Consider the following 17,253-nt stretch of genomic DNA (forward strand, 5'->3'; position numbering starts at 1 on the left):
CTAGGGACGCCTGGGTGGCTCAGTGGGTTAAAGCCTCTGCCTTTGGCTCAGGTCATGATCCCAGGGTCCTGGGATAGAGTCCTACAGCAGGCTCTCTGCTTAGCCGGGAGACTGCTTCCTCCTCTCTCTCTCTGCCTGCCTCTCTGCCTACTTGTGATATCTGTCTGTCAAATAAATAAAATCTTAAAAAAAAAAAAAGATAGAAATTAAATCGAGGGGCGCCTGGGTGGCTCAGTTGGTTAAGTGAATGCCGTCAGCTCAGATCATGATCCTGGAGTCCCACACTGGGCTCCCTGCTTCTCCCTTTGTCCCTTCCCACCTCAGGCTCTCTCTCTAATTCTCTGTTTCTCAACTAAATAACAAAAATTAAAATAAATTTAAAAAAGAAATCAAATCTAGAGAGGCACCTGGATTGCTCAGTAGGTTAAGCCTTGTCTGACTCTGGATTTTGGCTCAAGTCCTGTTCTCAGGGATGAGAGACTGAGCCCCTTGTTGGGCTCTGGGCTCAGCTGGGAGTGTGCAGGACATTCTTTCCCTCTGCCCCTCCTGTTCATGTCTCTCTGTAAAATAAATAAGTGAATCTTAAGAAAGAAAGAAACCAAATCTAGAATGCAGGCAAAACATGTATGAAAGGAAGCAATTTTTTTTAAACATTACTATATATTTCGTAAATACATTTGGTTGAATGAAGGCCCCTGTTCTCACAAAAGAGAAAAGTTCTAGCTCATTATATTCAGAACTAAATGAAATTTTACTTTATCAGTTTAAACACAGAGAAGAAGGAAACTAATGCATGTCAATCTGGAATTGGCTAAATTGATTTTGTTAGATCCATAATGTTGATTATAAAAAGACATTAAAAAAAAACGACATATATTTATTTGGTCTAATGAGGAAAAGTTTGAAGGCAACATTAACATAGTGATCATATTTGTCAAAATGTGTTAATATTCTGGGTTAAACTGTCAAATTTTTATTTCGGGAAAGGGCTTGGGAAAGAGTATTTTCACGTTCGGCATGCTGCACTAAAGTGCATAAATTTATTACAGAAAGAATCTTATTTTTATGATTCTGGAAAATAAAGGATTTCATCCTTCTTTTTCTAATAACAAAAACAACCATCTCATTTGGTGGTTACTAGGCAACGTTGGCCGGACCAAACCATCCCGCAAGGGTGAAAGGGGAGATGGTATTTCTCTCGGTTTTGTTTGAGATTCGTCTTGCGGCCATCTTTGAGTGGGGCACAGCTCTCTGTACCTTGGACTGGAAAGTGGACGGAATGCGGTTGCCAGGCAACGCCTCGGTGGCAGCCGCCATCTTTGAGTGGGGCTCAGCTCTTTATCAATTTAAAATGTAAAAACATCTTAGTTTACCTGACGCTCGCCAGACAACGCCTTGGCGCCGTCCTTACCTTCAATCCGGGCTCTTCATTCTCTTCTTTAAATAAATGAACAATTAGGGAGAAACTACGAAGTTTTACAAGTACGATGGTTGCCATCTTTCTTAGGGGCATATGACTTCCGGTCGAGGCGGAAGAGCACCTAAACGGCTCGGGGGAGGTACTGAAATAGAGATTGAGGATGGGTTTGAGTTGGGTGAAGAAGGCGGGAAATCTACTTCTCTTCCAATCAGCTCGCCATCTCGCCCTCCGGCGGCTTCGGACCGCCTGCTGGCAGCCCGACTTAGTGTGACCACGGGCATGCTCCAAGGTGGTCGCTGACTTCCCCCACGAGGGGACTGGAGAGGGTTCCAGATGGGCGAGGAGGGGACCGAGGGCACCGTACATCTGCTTTGCCTTGCGGCCTCCAGCGGAGTCCCCCTGTTCTGCAGAAGCTGCCGCGGCGGTGCCCCCGCCCGCCAGCAGGTGGGGCTCTGGACCCCTGGATCTTCAAAATAGAAGGGGGCTAGGCACTTGGACTCTGGGTCGTCAGGGGAGTAGGATCTGGAGAAGTTTCAGAGTCGAGTTTAGAGGGCCAAGGGTGCAATGACTGGTCTTATAATCTTGATTTCCAGAAGAGGAGGGCCAGGGGATGTAGAAAGAGGAGGGGGCTGGGACCCTGGACACTTGGGTCCCAAGGTGGAGGGGATTGGGGGTTCCTGTCTAATGTCCCCAACTTTCCCCCAGCTTCCGTTCTCTGTCATCGGTTCCCTAAATGGAGTACACATGTTTGGGCAGAATCTCGAGGTGCAGCTGAGCTCTGCAAGGACGGAGGACACGACCGTGGTGTGGAAAAGCTTCCATGACAGGTCTCCAAGCTGTAGCTTTTGGGGCAGGGCCAGGGGCTGGGTGATGGCCCCCGTTGAAGATGACCCTGAGGCCTACCAGGTCTCCAAGGCCAGCTGTTTACTTGGCTGTGGAATCTTCGACAAGCCAGTTACCCTGTCTGATCCCTGAGTTTCTCAGTATGAGAAGCAGGTTGTGCCAGCTGGCGAAAGATGTAGCTTGCATCCAGGGTCAAGGGCAGACTCTCTCCTTATGGTCCTGCTTCCCTGGCCTGGAATCATTCTTTCTTCTCACCTTCCTTTCTCACAGCATCACCCTCATTGTGCTGTCATCTGAGGAGGGGGCCTCGGAGCTGAGGCTGGAGAGGCTACTCCAGATGGTGTTTGGGGCCATGGTGAGACTCCCCAGCCCTCTTCCCCAAACCTGGAAATCTGAGCTCTTAACATCCTCCTCCCTCACACCAGGAGAGGAGTCCAGATCCCCAGCTCCTGCTCTTTTATTTGGTTCTTCTAGGTTCTTCTTGTGGGACTCGAAGAACTGACCAATATTCGCAACGTGGAGAGACTAAAGAAGGAGTTAAGGGTGAGGCTGCAGTACGCAAGCACGGAAGTTAGGATCCCAGGTCACGGATATTCAGAAACTAATACTTCCCAGCTGCCCCTGGGGCAGCCTGGTCAACTGACCCTAGAGCCATGCCCAGCAGGGCTAGTTTTCTGAAGGGGAGGCAGCAGATCTGGAGCCCACCTGGGTCCTAAACTCATCCTTCCTCCCATTCCTAGGCCAGTTACTGCCTCATTGACAGTTTCCTGGGGGACTCTGAACTCATCGGGGACCTGACTCAGTGTGTGGACTGTGTAGTTCCTCCAGAGGGGTCTGTCTTGCAGGTACTGAGAATGCATTGGGGAACCCTTCAGCTTGTCACTGGCCCTGGCTCAGTCCTCATCCTCTTACCCCTGGATCGTTGCCTCAATCTTTTCTCATCCTTTGGGTTCCATCCCAACCCCCACTTGGCCCCATAAGGGTCTTTCTTCACGGAGAACTACCCCACTCCTACCCAGCTCACAGCCCTTCCATGGCTTCCATCGCCCCCAGAACAAGCTCCCGTCCCCCCAGCCTGGTGTTTGAGGACCTGTGGAATCTGAAATCCTCCAACGTGCTCACTCTGACCTCTGCTAACTCCACAATCCACCTTCACCCAACTGCCTTGGGGGTTCCTCGGACCCCAACAACTTCCCAACTTCTTTGCCTGGCACATGCTGTTCCTTTCGCTGGTGAATTTCCATCTATCCTTCCTTAAATACTGCTCTTGTCGATTCCCCTGGCATGGGCGCCCCTCCTGTGACATGACTAGGGGCAGGTGACATGACCTCTCCCAGCAGGAGTAGGTGGTTGATTGCGCCCACCTGGCTCATGCTGTTGGGATTATTAACTTCAGTAACACGTGTCAGTCTAGGGAGCAGCCACAATAGCTGTTTAAATTACAGTGTGACTTGGGGATGGTACTTGATTGTGAAGGTGAAGGAACCCAGGCCCAGGGAGAGTGAGGCACGTGAGCATGCCAGCAGGCCGACTTTGAATTGTCTACCTGTCTCTTCCCACTCCTGGCCCACCTGGGAAGTCACTGCCACCCCTGTTCATGTCTCCTGACCCAGGAAGCCCTCTCTGGGTTCGCTGAAGCGGCGGGGACGGCCTTTGGCAGCCTGGTCGTGTCGGGCCGGGTGGTGGCAGCAACAGAGAGCTGGTGGCGGCTGGGGACGCCGGAGGCCGTCCTGCTCCCCTGGCTGGTGGGGTCCTTGCCGCCTCAGGCCGCTCGCGACTACCCGGTGTACCTGCCGCACGGGAGTCCCACGGTGAGCTGGGGGAGTCGGGGCGCGGGGGACAGGGGGCCGCGAAGGGACCAAGAGGCCAGAGGCCGGAACGTGAGGAGGCGGGGCTTCGGCGGGAAGGGGCGGAGCTCCGGCCAGCCCCTGCTGTGCCCCGCTTCAGGTCCCCCATCGGCTTCTGACCCTGACGCTACTGCCGGGCTTGGAGCTGTGTCTGCTCTGCGGGCCGCGCCCTCCCCTCAGCCAGCTGGATCCACAGGTGAATCCGGGCCGTGTCCCCGCTTTTCCCCCTGTAACACCCTCTGCCCGCCCGCCCAGTCCCTGGCTAACCACCTCTCCCGGCCAGCGTTCTCTACTCCGCACTCGGCCCTCGTCGGCCCCGCCCCCCGTGGACTACACTTTCCCACCAGCCCGGTCCCTTTATCGCTCCCATCCCCTCCTTGCAGGCTTTACCCTTTCCCTGGTCCCCTGGGTCCCCCGGCCCTTGTGGGCCCCGCCTCTCCACCCTGGCCACGCCCCCCGGTATCGGCCCCTGACCTCACCCACGGGCCTCGCCTCAGATTTTGGACCGCTGGTGGCAGTCAGTGCTGGACCCGCTGCGGGCCTGCGTGCCGCTGGGATCCCGAGCGCTGCCCGCTGGCTTCCCCCTGCACACGGACATCCTCGGGTAGGGCTTGGACGGGGGTGTGGGCTGGTGGTCCTCACCCCCTCTGCCCCGGCCACAACACCCCTTTCTCACAGGCTACTGCTGCTCCACCTGGAATTGAAACGTTGCCTTTTCACGGTGGAGCCCTCTGGGGTTCAAGGTGACTGACAGGAGGGCCAGGCCGGGAGGGGCTTGAGCCCAGGGGTGGCTCTCTCTCATCCTCTCTTCCCTCCTCCAGAGCCTTCTCCTGAGCATCGTCGTCGCCTCCTGCGTTCCTTCTACATCTTGGTCACTGCCACGCACTTCCCACCAGGTGTGCCCCCTTTGCACACTCGATGACACTGAATCTCTGATCACATAAGGGAGGATGGGGCATCCACACCCGCGGGGAGGTTCAGGGGGGTGGCAGCCTGGAGACGGCAGAATCCACTGGGCAGCCCTAACAGGTAACGCTGAGACTTCCTCTCTGGCCCAGTGGATGCCATGACTGACTTCACCCTCACAGGTGAGGGGGAGCTCCTGTCACATCACTCTGCTGCTGCAGAGGAAGAAACTGAGGCTCGGTTATTAAGTAGTGGAGAGCCATGAGTCACACATGGGTTCCCAGAGCCACACTCCACTGTACTGCTGCAAGCACACACTTTGCCACCATCTTTGCCCCTTGGGGTGCAGGGTGTCACAGAGACTAGGTTAGGAGGGAAAAGTTGTCTTAGAACCCACGAGGCCCTCGGGAGACAAAGGAAGGGACGGAGGACTGGCCCCTCCTAGCTGTGTGACTCCACCTCCCCTACCTGCTTCCCTGCCTAATGTTCGGGAGGGGTGGGGAGGGTTCCAAGGGCTGGGCCTGTATCTGCTCAGCATATCCGAGTGTTCATGATCTGTACTGCTAGGCAGACTGCACCCCTGGTGGGCTGCACACGGCATCCCCAGTAGAGAGGGGGATGGAGGCTGACTGGGAAGAAGGGAGAGAAGGCCCATGTCCTTCAGGCGACTGACAGCCAGCTGAGCTGCGAGGCCCTCACCTGTCAGGCCTGGGATGTGTGTTGCTCCTGCAGGTTCGCCTACTAGTTGTCTAGGGCCCCCCTCGTCACCTCGGCCCTTCCTGTCGTTCCTCCAGAGCCGGGGTCAGCAGAGGACAAGGTGGAGGAAGCAGCCCAGAGGACCCAGGTGCCAAGAGCCTGCTACCTGGTGTCTGGGCCCGAGGAGCCGGGCACAGGCTGGCGGCTGGTGGCTGTGCAGGTGGGCCCGCGGCGGCTGCTGCTGCTGCTGTCTGCCCAGTGTCCCACCCACGCGCTTCGGGGCTTGGCCACCCACACTCTGCAGGCCCTCAGCCCGCTCCTCTGACCCCTGTGCCTCAGCCACTCACGCAGACACGGCTGTTAGCGTCTCTCTGTTTATTCGCTCACAATAATACACAGCCCCTGGACGGGGAGGGGGCAGGAGGGGCTACAATGGGGTGGGGTGGGAGGGGAGGAGGCGCCCACTTCCCTGGCCCCTCTCCCCTCTGTGCTTAAGGGGGAAAGGGAGGGAGGGGGCTCCCCCTTACCCCCCAGAATGTAAACAGCAGCAGATGAACAAAAATAAAAATACAAAAGGCCGGAGGAAGGTTCCAGGCATCCCCCCACCCCTGGGGTCTTCCCTGTCTCCAGTGGAGGTCCCCTCGCTGCCCCATCCACCACAGCTGCCTCAGTCCTAGGGGCTGCCCGGCGCCGGCCACATCCCCGGGGGCAGAGTCCAGGGCTCAGAACTGCTGGGCCAGCAGCTCACACAGGTGACGGGAGACGGGTTCCTTGCTGGTGCGCAGGGTCAGCCGGTACATCTGGGTGGGGGACATGGCAGCACAGACTCAGGGAGGAGGAAGAGGAGACAGAGAGCCCGGCGGGGGGGGGGGGGGGGGGGGTGGTGGGGGTGGTGGAGGATACAGGGAGATAAGAGACAAAAAGGACAAAGGGATTAGAAAGATGACAGAAGGGGCAGGAGGCAGAAATAAAAACAACAAGGAGGGAAAGGGTGAAGGGTGAAAGTGAGACCCAGAAGCGGAGAAAGGATGTGGCCAGGAAGACAACAGAGGACTCAGGGACATAGCTCACAGCGAACACAGTGAGGCAGGGGGTTATGTGTCAGTCTCAGGGGCGCCTCCCAGACCACTGCTCACCTGAGCCTGGGCGTTGGGCTCCAGCCGGAGCAGACAGCCCACCTGCAGGGCTTTAGTCTGGATGATTCCAGCCCCCACGAAGTTCTCAGGGTTGGGGTCCACATTGTCCAGGAGAGCAGAGCCAAACCCCAGGAGCTGAGGAAGAAGGGTAGCTGTCGGAGGGGGCCAGATCTGGGAGCCACCAGGCAGTAGCAAACCAGTTTCCCCGAAATCCTTGTGAGTGGGACCTGGCCCCATTTTACAGATGGGAAAATAGAGGCATGGAAAAATGGGAACTGCTACCCAAACCCCAGTTAGGGAGAGGCAGGTCTGGGCTGTGGGTCCAGGGCCTCCACTCCTGTTTGTGCAGTGGTTACTCACTTTTGCCTTAGTGACTTCCGCATCCATAGGGTGGTTGGCTTTGAAGATTTTCTGTGCCTCCTGTTGGGGGCTGGGGGCAGGGGAAAAGGTTCAGGTCAGGTGCTTGGAAGGCCCTACCCTGCACCCCCCCAGCAGCTGCAGCTCACACCCCCTTGCTGCTCACAGGCTCAGCTGCTTCCAACGCTGGAAGAAGTCCTGGGCCGCCATCTCCGTGGGCTGGAAGAACTTGTTGATGGTCACTGGGAGCTTCAGGGTGAGGGACTGGGGGGCGCCCCCGTACCTGGTGGCAAGGGGAGGGAGGGGCGGCAAGGAGGCTCCATCAGATCCCAGACCCCGTCTGCCCCCATCAAGACCGCAGCCGCTTGGCAGGGCCCCCACCCCACTCACCGGAAGCGCACGGACAGGAGCGGGGGCGTCAGGAAGTCCCGCAGACATTCGATGTTGAGCACCTGCTGCACCTGTGCCCCACCGTCTACCTGTGCGGCCACGCGCTTGGTCTGCACAGCCAGCTGTGCCCACTGGGGGTCAAGGAAGCCAGAAAGAGGCGGCAACCCCCTCCCCCTGCCTCCTCTCCCCTGTGGTCTTGGCCACGAACTCTGATGGTTCTGAACCCCAGCCTGCAAGCCTCCGAGGGGCTGGGCCTGCCAACCCCGGCACATGGTAGGCAGCCCCAACTCTGAAGCCCTTTCTGTGAGCCCTCTGGCCTCCCACGAGGGGCTCAGGGACCTCCATTATGGCACAAGTCACATGGCACTAAGGCAGAAGCCCTCCTAGGGCTGGGATGGCTGACTCAAGTTTGAATCCTGGGATCATACCACCTTGGGGACTCTGGGTGAGCTACTTTACCTCTTAGCCTCAGCTACAAAATGGACACGGTGTCCTTAGCATTCAGAGAAATAATCTAGTACGAGTACTTGTCCGTGTGTCTGGCACATGGTCAGGGCACCAAAAGTGGCTGCAGTGTGATCACATCTACCTTTAAGTTGGCAAGGACGGCATCTTGGGCATCTCCCGCCCCTGCCTCCTACCCATGCCTAACACAGAGCTGAGCCCGCCGGGCGCTCTGGAGATGCTGCTGTTGAGGGCTAAACGCAGCAAAGGACTGAAAAGGCCTAACTGCTGTCATTTCATGGGCATGAAAATGACTATCAGAGAAGGAAGGGAGGACTGACACCTTCCTTTATGCCAGCCACCCTTCCAGAGTTTTCCAACCACACTGCCCTTCAGAACAATGCTATGAGAAGGAAGAGGGTCTACACTTCAGACATGGGACAGGAAGACACAGAGAGACCAAGTGACCGGCTCAGATCACACAGACAGCCCTGCTTGGGCATCCAGACCCGTAGGCCTGGCTCTTGAATGCAGGAGACGCCGGAATCGTGGTGTGCAGCCCATGCAGAACAAGCTCAGGACACGGAAGCAGCCTGACGGACAAACGGAGGCACCCCTCTCCCATCACTTCACTCTCCTCAGGCTGTCCTGGGGAGAAGAGGCCCACCCCGTCTCACAGAGGACACTAAGCCTCGAACACGTAACCATACGCTGAGGCTCTGAAGAGAACTGAACATGGTTCTGGACCAGGGTTCATCTGCTTCCCTGCGGCCAGGAAGGCAGACCAGGAGGGTCAGGGCTCAGGGGAGGGGGCTGGGCCAGGCCAGCAGGATATGAGTCTGGAGGTCTCCAGGGTGGACGACAGTGGGCGAGAAGTTCTGGAATTGCACGGATGTCTTGTTGCCATAGAAGAGATACATGCGGCCTGCGGAGGGTGGGGAGGGGCAGGGCTCCATCTGACTTCCTTAACCTCCTCTCCAGATGCCACCCAAACCCAGGTGTCCCCGAAACCCCATCCCCACACTGCCCCTCTCCGGACGCACCCAAGTTCTGCCGGAACTCCGACTTCACTCCAATCTGCAACAGTTGGTTCTCAAACAGGACCCCGTTGTTCTTGCACACGAACCTGGGTGGGGGCAATGGGGAGCTCAGGATGCCAGGGGCGCCTGTCTAGGCCCTGCTCGGTGCTCCCCACCTGTCCCCATTCCCTCCCTGATCCTTTCCGTGACTCACTTATTCAGCAGCTCGTCGGCTTCAGGGATAGGGGGTCCGATGTCCTCAGGACCTGGGCTACAGGTGGGGAAAACAGTGAGATGAGAGGAGGTTGGGGGCTAGAGAAGACCTGAGCTAGAAGTGGGAGACTGTTACCCCTCAAAAGACAGAACCCCAGAATCCATATACCCAGATTCCCCCAAAGAACCCCAGAATCAGACTGATGATTGTCTCTAATGGGACTAGGACCCTGGTGTGTGCTGCCACCCCTGCCCCATGTCAGAGGACCCCGACTTTCACTCCCCTCCAAATCCTTGCCTCCGCAGCTCATCAGGAACCCCTTGATAAGAGCTTGAAGTCCCCTAGCCCTCCCTGGGGACACCCCTTACTCAGCAGCTGGAGCTGGGTCAGCCAGCAAAGCCATGGGGCTCTCAGGGGCAGGCGGCTCCAGCTCGCTGGGCCATCCAATCCCAGAGCAGACAAGAGAAGACAGGCGTGGCAGGCAGCCAATCCCAGAGAGGCAGCAGAGGGCCGGGGAGAGAGAGAGAAAGAGGGAGGAGGGAAAGAGAGAAGGAAGAGCAGGCTGAGACATGGCGATGGGGGAAGGACTACACAGAGTGGCCAGAGGGAGAGAGGAGGCCAGGGGAAGTGGCAGCCACGGCAACAGAGGCACAGGGACAGGGAGGGAGGGGGGGGACCGTGAGGGGGCAGATGGAAAAGGGGCAGCCTGGGGCCCTGGCAGGCAGCTGTACCTGAGGAAGGCCTCCTCTGGGGTGGGCCCCAAGCTGGGCTGGGCCGCTGGGCCGTCGGAGAAAACGTCCACCAGGAGGTTCCCTGCACCAGAGGTCGCTGGGGCTGCCGCTGGGGGAGGGGCTGCCCGCAGCCCCAGGAGGTCGGCGGAGGGCGAGGGCGTTGACTGCAGGGAGGTGCAGGTGGAGGTGAGCCAGGGTAGCGCCTGGCGGCCCAGGCCCAGACAGCCCAGCCCCTGGGACTCACCACAGTGCTAGGGGTGGGCTCCACACCCCCATTGATGTCATTGCTGCTGGGGTCCCTCCGGCCATCATCCAGGGCGCTGCCGGCCCCAGGCCCCTTCTTGCGTTTCAGCTTGGCCAGGATGGACGACTCTCGCTCCGGAAAGGGTGGCATCTCTTCCAGCACTGTGGCCTGTGGGGCCAGAGGGCGAGAGCGGATAAGGGACAGCTCGGTGGCCGAGGTGCAGGGGTGGAGGGGCACGCGGGGGCCGCGGCGCTGACCAGGACATCCGTGCTGGCCACCGAGCTGAGCGTGAGGTACTCGACAGCGCGCTGCTGCAGCTCCACGTCCGCGTTGCGCAGCTGGGAGCCGGCCCGCAGCACGCCCTGGATGGTGGCCTTGGTCTCCGGGAAGAGGTTGATGAACTTGATGTAGGTGGACAGCAGCAGGGCCCGGGTGGCCACGCTGCACAGGTGGAACTTGGAGTGCAGCAGAGAGAACTGCACCGGGGGGCTGGGGAGGGCGGGGGGCATCAGCACGCAGCTGCCCGGCCTCCTCCCAGAGCCCCCCCCCCGAGACCACCCCACACGGCAGCCACTACAGCGCTCTGTCCCAGAGGCTCCTGGGAGCTGCGCTGTCTTGCAAGCACCAGATGGTTGTGTGAGGGGCCAAGAGGGTCCCTGGGGGCCCCATCACCATCACCACCAGCCCCAGACCCCTCCAGGATGCAAGTGTTCACCACCTCACCTGGAGCGGGGGTCCCCAGCAATCAGATTCCCAAACTCCCCGAGGATATAGCCGCCGACCTTCACCATGTTCTCATGGCAGGCGGGGGCCTGGAGTGCCTGGAGGTGGGGACAGGGCAGGTGAGCACAGCAGAGAGCCGTGTGTTCTGAGTCAGGACTGCTCAGGGGTGCCAGGTGCAGGGCTAAGCCCGGGATGCCTGTTAACTCATAGAACTCTCACAAACGCTACGCTGTGGGTGGGACGATAGGTGGGGAAACTGAGGCATCGGCCAGTTATGTGACTGGCTCGCATTCACACAGGTGGTAAAACCAATAGCACCAGGCCCCCCTTTCTGGGGCAGAAGGCTGGGGAAACCAGCAGGATGTGCAGGTCAGTGACTCTGCGCTGGGTGGCCCGCACCCGTGGCCCACAGACCCTCATGCTGGCCTGTGAGTACCTGGCCCCCAGGGAGGCCAAGGCAGTGCTCTGAGGAGGAGGGAGCAAGACGGTGGTCACAGTGGGTGGGCCCCCCAGCCCCAGCTGTCCGCTCTGCCTCACCGTCCCGCTGTGCGGGCGCTGACCTCAAAGACGGTCTTGGCAGCGTAGCCCTGGACGTCGTCGCGGTTGGTGACGATCTGCAGCACGCGGTACCACACCTCCTCACTGACGTAGTCGCCCGCAATGCGGATGAGGTTGAGGATGGTGTCCACGTACCAGCTGTAGTCCACTGCATACTTCTCGGCCAGGATGGCCACCTTCAGGACCTGCCAGCCGGGGAAGGCAGGTGTGTGTGTGCACGCAGTCCAAGCGTGGAAGAACCAGATCTGGGCTCACCACTGTCCCCAACCGGAGACCCTGGGGGTCCAGGCCCTCAGCCCCCTTCTCCCTCAGAGCCGGGGGTCCAGGCACCCAGCTCCTTCCGGGACTTACAATCTCCTCGCGGATGGCGTAGTCCGCCGTCTCCAGGTACCGAAGCATTTCTGACACGATCTGCTTGGCGTTGCTCCGGTCGCACATGGCATAGAGGAGGTCTGCAGCCCGCTGTCGCACGCTGACGTCCCGCTCCGTCTGAGGGAAGAGAGCCGGGGCGGAATGTTCTAGGCTCTGCGGTGGCTTCTGAGCCCTGCGCCTCTCCAAGAGAGCAGAGGCCAGTGTACAGGGCCTGGCCTGGGGCAGACTCCGCAGTGGTGTACCTTGAGGGCGTTGATGACAGTGTCGATGTGCGTCTTGACCGCCTCGTGGGAGAACTCAGAGCTGGCCAGCGTGCACATGCTCTCCAGCGCCAGGTAGCGCAGGTTGGTCTCCCGGTGCTGCAGGAACTGGCCCAGCTGGTTACAGGCCCGCACAAGGAGGTTGGGCTCGCTGGCAGCAAGAGGCAGAGACAGGAGGTCATGAGAAGAAGGTGGAGGACTCTGGCCCAGCTGAGCCATCTCATGTTCCCTTTGAGACCTGGGTCTTAACTCCTGCCCTCTGTCCCCGCCATGACTACTCCTGGCGGCTGTCTGGGCCGCTGGACTCAAAGGAAAAGAGTCAGGAATTCTGCTTTTCCCAGGAGGGGTCCAGCACCACTCCGGGGAGGTAACAGTTCGCAGCTTTATCATCGTCCTAGCTAGCAGTCCTGATTCCCAGCCCCAACCTCCTAGGACACAAGAGTCCGGGCCCCCGAACCTCCCACCCCGCAGGCAGGCACCTGTCGTAGTGGATGATGAGGCTGATGGTCTCAAAGAGGATGGCGTTCTTGGCGTTGGAGTGCTGGACCTTCTTGGACTTGGGGGGCTCCTGGGCCTTGTTGAGCACAGTCTCCAGACACTCCACCAGCCGCCCCTTCACGGCAGCGTCCTCTGGGGACATGGAGGGCATGTCCCGGGATGAACTCTCTGCCAGCCCCACCCATGTGCAGGGCAGAGCCCCCCCCACCCCCAGGGCTCTCATCTCCACCAGGAAGGGTGGGCCCTGCAGCTGTGGGCTGGGGTCTCTGCTCCTTCTAGCTCATCCTTGGTCTCCAAGTGACCGGAGGAGGTGGAAGAGGGCCAACAGAAGAGACCACTCCAGGCCTTGGCTTTTGTCCTGCTCGGTGCTAACTCCCACCCCTGTGAGCCTCAGTTTCCCCTCCTGCAGCACTGATACCCTTTAGGTTTCTCACCGGAAAAAGAAACCTTCCCAGAGACGCTGTGAAACCAGGGTCGCCCCAAGAAACGGTCTGAACACCCAAGACAGACACATACCAACCAGGAGCTCCTACCAACACCAATAACTGCCATTCCGTGGGGTGTGAGGTGACATCCTGTGCATAGATGGGCTGTCAAGCCTTCTAGGGGAAAATGTCACACCCAGTTGTATCAGGCGGCTCATGGGGTAGAAGGATGAGCCGCAGGACACAAGGCAACTCTGGGCCAAATCCAGAAGGTGGGACACGCCTGCAATGCCAAACTCCCAGTTTCTTCACAAAACTGGTAGTTTCTTCAAAAACTGGTGGGAGGGCTATTCTAGACTCCCCCCAAAAGGGACAAAGACATAAGGAAATGTAAGTCGCGGCCCTCGGCTGAACTGTATTTTGTTTCAGCCGTACAAATAAGGCTGTGGACAGTGAGGGGGGTGTGAACAGTGCCTGGACAGTGGACGACACCATGACCTTGAAGCTCCTCAGGTGTGACAAGGGCACTGTAGTTTTGCACAGTGTTCCTGGGGCTCACGAAATGTGTGTGGGTGTATTTTGGGTGCGGGGGAAGCATGAGGACGTCTGTGACTTATATCACTTAAGTGAGCAAATGAGTGTGTGTTTGAGACAGCAAGCCAGCCAGGGCGCCAAGAGCAGCATTTCAGGGTCTCTGCCGGGTCTCGGGGCCTCACACGTTCGTGACACCATTCTCGCAGGTGATCTTTCCGTTTGAAATGTTTCATAATAAAAAGGCGGAGTGAAAGCCAATGCCCCAGAATAAAGGGGCAATTCCTCTAGATTAGGAGAAATAATTAAATTCTATACTTATCTTTCTTTTTTTTCTTCTTTTTTTCCCTTACTTTTTATGTTTCAGTCATCTCTATGCCCAGTGTGGAGCTTGAACTCATGACCCTAAGAGCTGCCTGCTCCCCTGACTGAACAAGCCAGGCCTCCCTCGATCCTTGGATCTCAAGGCGTGCCTGGATGGCTCAGCTGGTTAGCATTCGACTCTTGATTTCAGCTCAGGTCATGGTCTCAGGGCCAGGAGATCAAGCCCCGTGTCAGGGTCCCTGCTCAGCAGGGAGTCTGCTTCTCTCTCTCTCCCTCTGGCCCTCTCCCTGCTCTCTCTAAAATAAGTAAATAAATCTTAAAAAAAAAAACTTGTATCTTGATCGGACCCCAGTCTGAACATACTGTGAGTATTTTGGAGCTTCAAGCGTGACCGTAGAGAACGCCCATAGTTTTTAGAAACGTGCAACAAGATATCCAAAGATTAAAAACATGATGTCTCTATGGGCGCCTGGGTGGCTCAGTGGGTTGGGCCGCTGCCTTCGGCTCGGGTCATGATCTCAGGGTCCTGGGATCAAGTCCTGCATCGGGCTCTCTGCTCAGCGGGGAGCCTGCTTCCCTCTCTCTCTTTCTCTCTGACTGCCTCTCTCTCCGTCTACATGTGATCTCTCTCTGTCAAATAAATAAATAAAATCTTTAAAAAAAAATTAAAAAAAATAAACATGATGTCTCTACACCAGTCTTCAATACTTCAGGAATAAAAAAAGCAAACTTAGAGCACACATGCACCGCCAAACGCAAGTCTAGACGATGGGTGTGCTCTAGCTATCTGAACGTTGGAAAATTTTCCGTAATACGGTATCAGAAACACTTTCCGTAGATAAATCAGGAGGCGGCCTCTCTGGCCCAGCACCACCTGCTTGGGGCCACGGCTACAATTCCTATGACACAGGGGGTGACAGGAAGTGAGGCACCTGCTCCAGGCACACCCCGAAATGATGAGGCGGGGCTCTTGGGACGGAAGTGAGGTTGGAGATCTGCCCGAGCGCTTCCTGGCAGGATGAGAAAGAGGCCCAGGAGTGGAACGAACGAGGCTTTCCCAAGGCCAAGGGACAGAATTCACCAGTGGCCTTCACAGGCTGGAAGCGGCCTCTGCCTGTGTGCACATGCACGCACACACACACACTGCCATGCAGGTGCACACAGACATGTGGACACACCCTGACTTGTACACGTGGTCATGTGTTCACATGCACGCTTGTGCACAGCTGCCCATGCACACTCAGGGCCACATGTCAGTCCCTGGCCATAACAGGTGCGCAGTACTCTGGCCAAACGGAAGGGAGCCGGTTTATCAATCCCCTCCTGTGTGCTGAGCAGCTCAGCACGGGCTCCCTCAAAACTGCTCTATGAGGCAGGCAAGAGGAAATGGGGCACTCAGCCCTATGGACCCAAGGCCTATAGGGTAGAGGGAGGGACTTGGAGCCAGATGCTGGCATCAGGCTCCTCCCCTTAGTCGCTGCCCAGGCCAGGATACATGACATCTCATCTCCAAGCCTCAGTCTCCCTGTCTGCATGCTGCAGGGAGGGCTCCCCCCTTCACCAGCTCTGTCGGGAGGGCACAGACACCCCCAGTGTGCTGCCTGGCTCATGCTAGGCTCATCATCCACACCACGGCCATGACCTTGAACAGTAAGGCCATGAAAACCTCTCACAGAGCTATGGTCATCCAAACAACACAGCCCGGGATCACCCCCAGATTGGCTGCGGGGACTGTGGCAAGGGCCTCTCCTCCCACAGCCTTGGTTTTGTCCCAAGACAGATGTGACAACAGCCCCTACACTCCAGGGCTGAGCAAACCCCAGCACAGCATCACAGGGACCCTGGCCCAGAGCAGGAGATCACAAGACAGGAGTGATCTGTCTGATCCTTTAGGCTGTGCCCCAGCACCCACAGCCTCACAGAAACCCTGACAGAGCGCAGGCCCAAGGCATCAGGGCCCGGTGCGGGCGGGGTTGGCAGCAGTACCTGGCGGTGGGTAGCACTGCAGCAGCCGCAGGAGTTTCACCGAGAGCCAGGGTGCCGGCACGAAGTAGTAAGTGTAGTCCTGAAGGTCGGTGGAGGCCGAGGAGACAATCTGGGGGGCGGAAGAGGGGGTGAGGCATGGACAAGGAAGGGCACGGGGCAGGGGTGGGGCAGAGCCACACCAACTTCCCAAGCATCTGAGGCCCCGGGGAGGGGAGTAAGGAAGCCTGGAGCACGCAGTGAGCTTAGACCTAAGCCAGGGCTCCTGACTTTTCCATGTAATGCTGCTGTCAGGGGGCAGGAAGTCTCTGCCAACCCGCGTTCCCCTCTGCGAGCCGCTTACTCCAAACAGGAGCCTCGCAGTGCCCCGGGCTCCTCCATGAAGCACAGAACACATCAGCTCACTGCAGACTTCTGTCCCTATAGCTGTCCCCCATGGCTGGAAGCAGCTCAGGGGTTAGGAACTAGCTATGACCCTTTCCTGGGTTCCCAGGCCCAAGACAAGATTGGACATAAGAAAGGCTCTGGGAAGAGATGGGGAATTAGCAGGAGAGTATGTGACATTTTCCCCTCATGGCAAGTCCCTGCTCAACCTGGGAAATCCCTCCTCAAGGAAGCATTCCCCACCATGCGCTGTGCCATGACCATGATGGTGCGTGCCCGGCCCCCAGTGTCCCTGTCTGTCCCTCCCCGGCCAGCCCGGCGCACGCGAGTATTCGGGCGTATGGTGAATCGATGACAAAGTGACTGAATGACCTGGTGCATCTGTCCTCTCTGCCTGCGAATCTCGGCCTCCTCTGACTTGCCCAGGGAATATTGAATTCACTCCATGTCTTCATTCAGGGATCACCTCTCCCAGGAAGCCTTCCTAGACTTCAAGGCTGGGGTAAATGCCTCCTTTGGGGTCTACAATGTCCTGTACTACCTTCATGACAGCCCAGATCACCCTTTTTATGAAAATCTGTGCTGTCCAGCCTGCCCTGCCACATTTCTCCCCACCAACAGGACAGGGAGCTCCTGGAGGGCTCGGCTCTGACTCATCTGTGTCCCCAGAGCCTGGTACACCGGCAGCCTTGGGCATGCTCCCAAGACAGGGGCGAAGATGGTGAGACAAACAGAAGGAAGGAGGGGAATGGAGAGGTTCGAGAAAAAGGAACAGGAGACAGAGCAGGGAATGCAGGAGGAAGCAAGAGACAGTGGGGTAAGGGGGAGGAAATCAGGAGAGACACTCACACCCCGTGGGTGCTCAATGATGCCCAGGCCCATACTGACATTATACACACCAACTGACAGTAGCTACACTGTGAACCAGGCCTGGTATTGTCCCCAGTG

The 17,253-nt window shown here is 57.8% G+C and overlaps 2 protein-coding genes and 1 long non-coding RNA gene across 4 annotated transcripts in view; 1 reads left to right on the plus strand and 2 right to left on the minus strand.

Moving 5' to 3' along the window:
• Positions 1-1,498, minus strand: part of LOC132005915 (uncharacterized) — a 5,727-nt gene extending 4,229 nt beyond the window's left edge. The window contains exons 1-2 of the long non-coding RNA XR_009400935.1: positions 1,412-1,498; positions 408-560 (exon numbers count right to left, since the gene is read on the minus strand). This is a non-coding gene — a long non-coding RNA (uncharacterized LOC132005915). The remainder of the gene's footprint in view (positions 1-407; positions 561-1,411) is intronic.
• Positions 1,499-1,573: 75 nt separating this feature from the next.
• On the plus strand, positions 1,574-6,294 carry FUZ (fuzzy planar cell polarity protein). Of its 2 annotated transcripts, XM_059382977.1 has the most exons (11): positions 1,578-1,864; positions 2,126-2,247; positions 2,534-2,618; positions 2,738-2,806; positions 3,004-3,108; positions 3,877-4,074; positions 4,211-4,306; positions 4,608-4,714; positions 4,789-4,853; positions 4,932-5,006; positions 5,811-6,294. In XM_059382977.1, exons 1-11 carry the CDS (start codon positions 1,754-1,756, stop codon positions 6,035-6,037), a joined length of 1,260 nt encoding a protein of 419 aa, XP_059238960.1. In that variant the 5' UTR covers positions 1,578-1,753; the 3' UTR covers positions 6,038-6,294. The 2 variants fall into 2 exon arrangements, with proteins under 2 accessions (XP_059238961.1, XP_059238960.1); XM_059382978.1 differs by lacking the exons at positions 4,608-4,714; positions 4,789-4,853 and having other exon boundaries at positions 1,574-1,864.
• The window catches only part of AP2A1 (adaptor related protein complex 2 subunit alpha 1), a 29,790-nt gene continuing 18,609 nt past the window's right edge, over positions 6,073-17,253 (minus strand). Inside the window, exons 7-24 of the mRNA XM_059382976.1 lie at positions 15,925-16,033; positions 12,640-12,790; positions 12,143-12,311; positions 11,880-12,017; positions 11,531-11,713; positions 10,971-11,068; positions 10,505-10,736; positions 10,248-10,415; positions 10,004-10,167; positions 9,641-9,706; positions 9,273-9,329; positions 9,083-9,165; positions 8,874-8,964; positions 7,596-7,718; positions 7,372-7,488; positions 7,209-7,278; positions 6,849-6,983; positions 6,073-6,512 (exon numbers count right to left, since the gene is read on the minus strand). Of these exons, the coding sequence (XP_059238959.1) occupies positions 6,435-6,512; positions 6,849-6,983; positions 7,209-7,278; positions 7,372-7,488; positions 7,596-7,718; positions 8,874-8,964; positions 9,083-9,165; positions 9,273-9,329; positions 9,641-9,706; positions 10,004-10,167; positions 10,248-10,415; positions 10,505-10,736; positions 10,971-11,068; positions 11,531-11,713; positions 11,880-12,017; positions 12,143-12,311; positions 12,640-12,790; positions 15,925-16,033 (2,232 nt within the window). The 3' untranslated portion in view covers positions 6,073-6,434. The remainder of the gene's footprint in view (positions 6,513-6,848; positions 6,984-7,208; positions 7,279-7,371; positions 7,489-7,595; positions 7,719-8,873; positions 8,965-9,082; positions 9,166-9,272; positions 9,330-9,640; positions 9,707-10,003; positions 10,168-10,247; positions 10,416-10,504; positions 10,737-10,970; positions 11,069-11,530; positions 11,714-11,879; positions 12,018-12,142; positions 12,312-12,639; positions 12,791-15,924; positions 16,034-17,253) is intronic.

This window comes from Mustela nigripes, chromosome 17 (genome assembly GCF_022355385.1).
Source record: "Mustela nigripes isolate SB6536 chromosome 17, MUSNIG.SB6536, whole genome shotgun sequence".
In the NCBI taxonomy this organism is placed as follows: domain Eukaryota; kingdom Metazoa; phylum Chordata; class Mammalia; order Carnivora; family Mustelidae; genus Mustela; species Mustela nigripes.

What these genes read in the sequence shown, in the direction of transcription:
- FUZ (XM_059382977.1), top strand. Translation starts at nt 1,754, where the DNA reads ATGGGCGAGGAGGGGACCGAGGGCACCGTACATCTGCTTTGCCTTGCG. An exon ending in TCAGCCAGCTGGATCCACAG is followed by an intron (nt 4,307 to 4,607) that starts GTGAATCCGGGC and finishes GCCTCGCCTCAG; the next exon opens with ATTTTGGACCGCTGGTGGCA. An exon ending in GGAGCCCTCTGGGGTTCAAG is followed by an intron (nt 4,854 to 4,931) that starts GTGACTGACAGG and finishes TCCCTCCTCCAG; the next exon opens with AGCCTTCTCCTGAGCATCGT.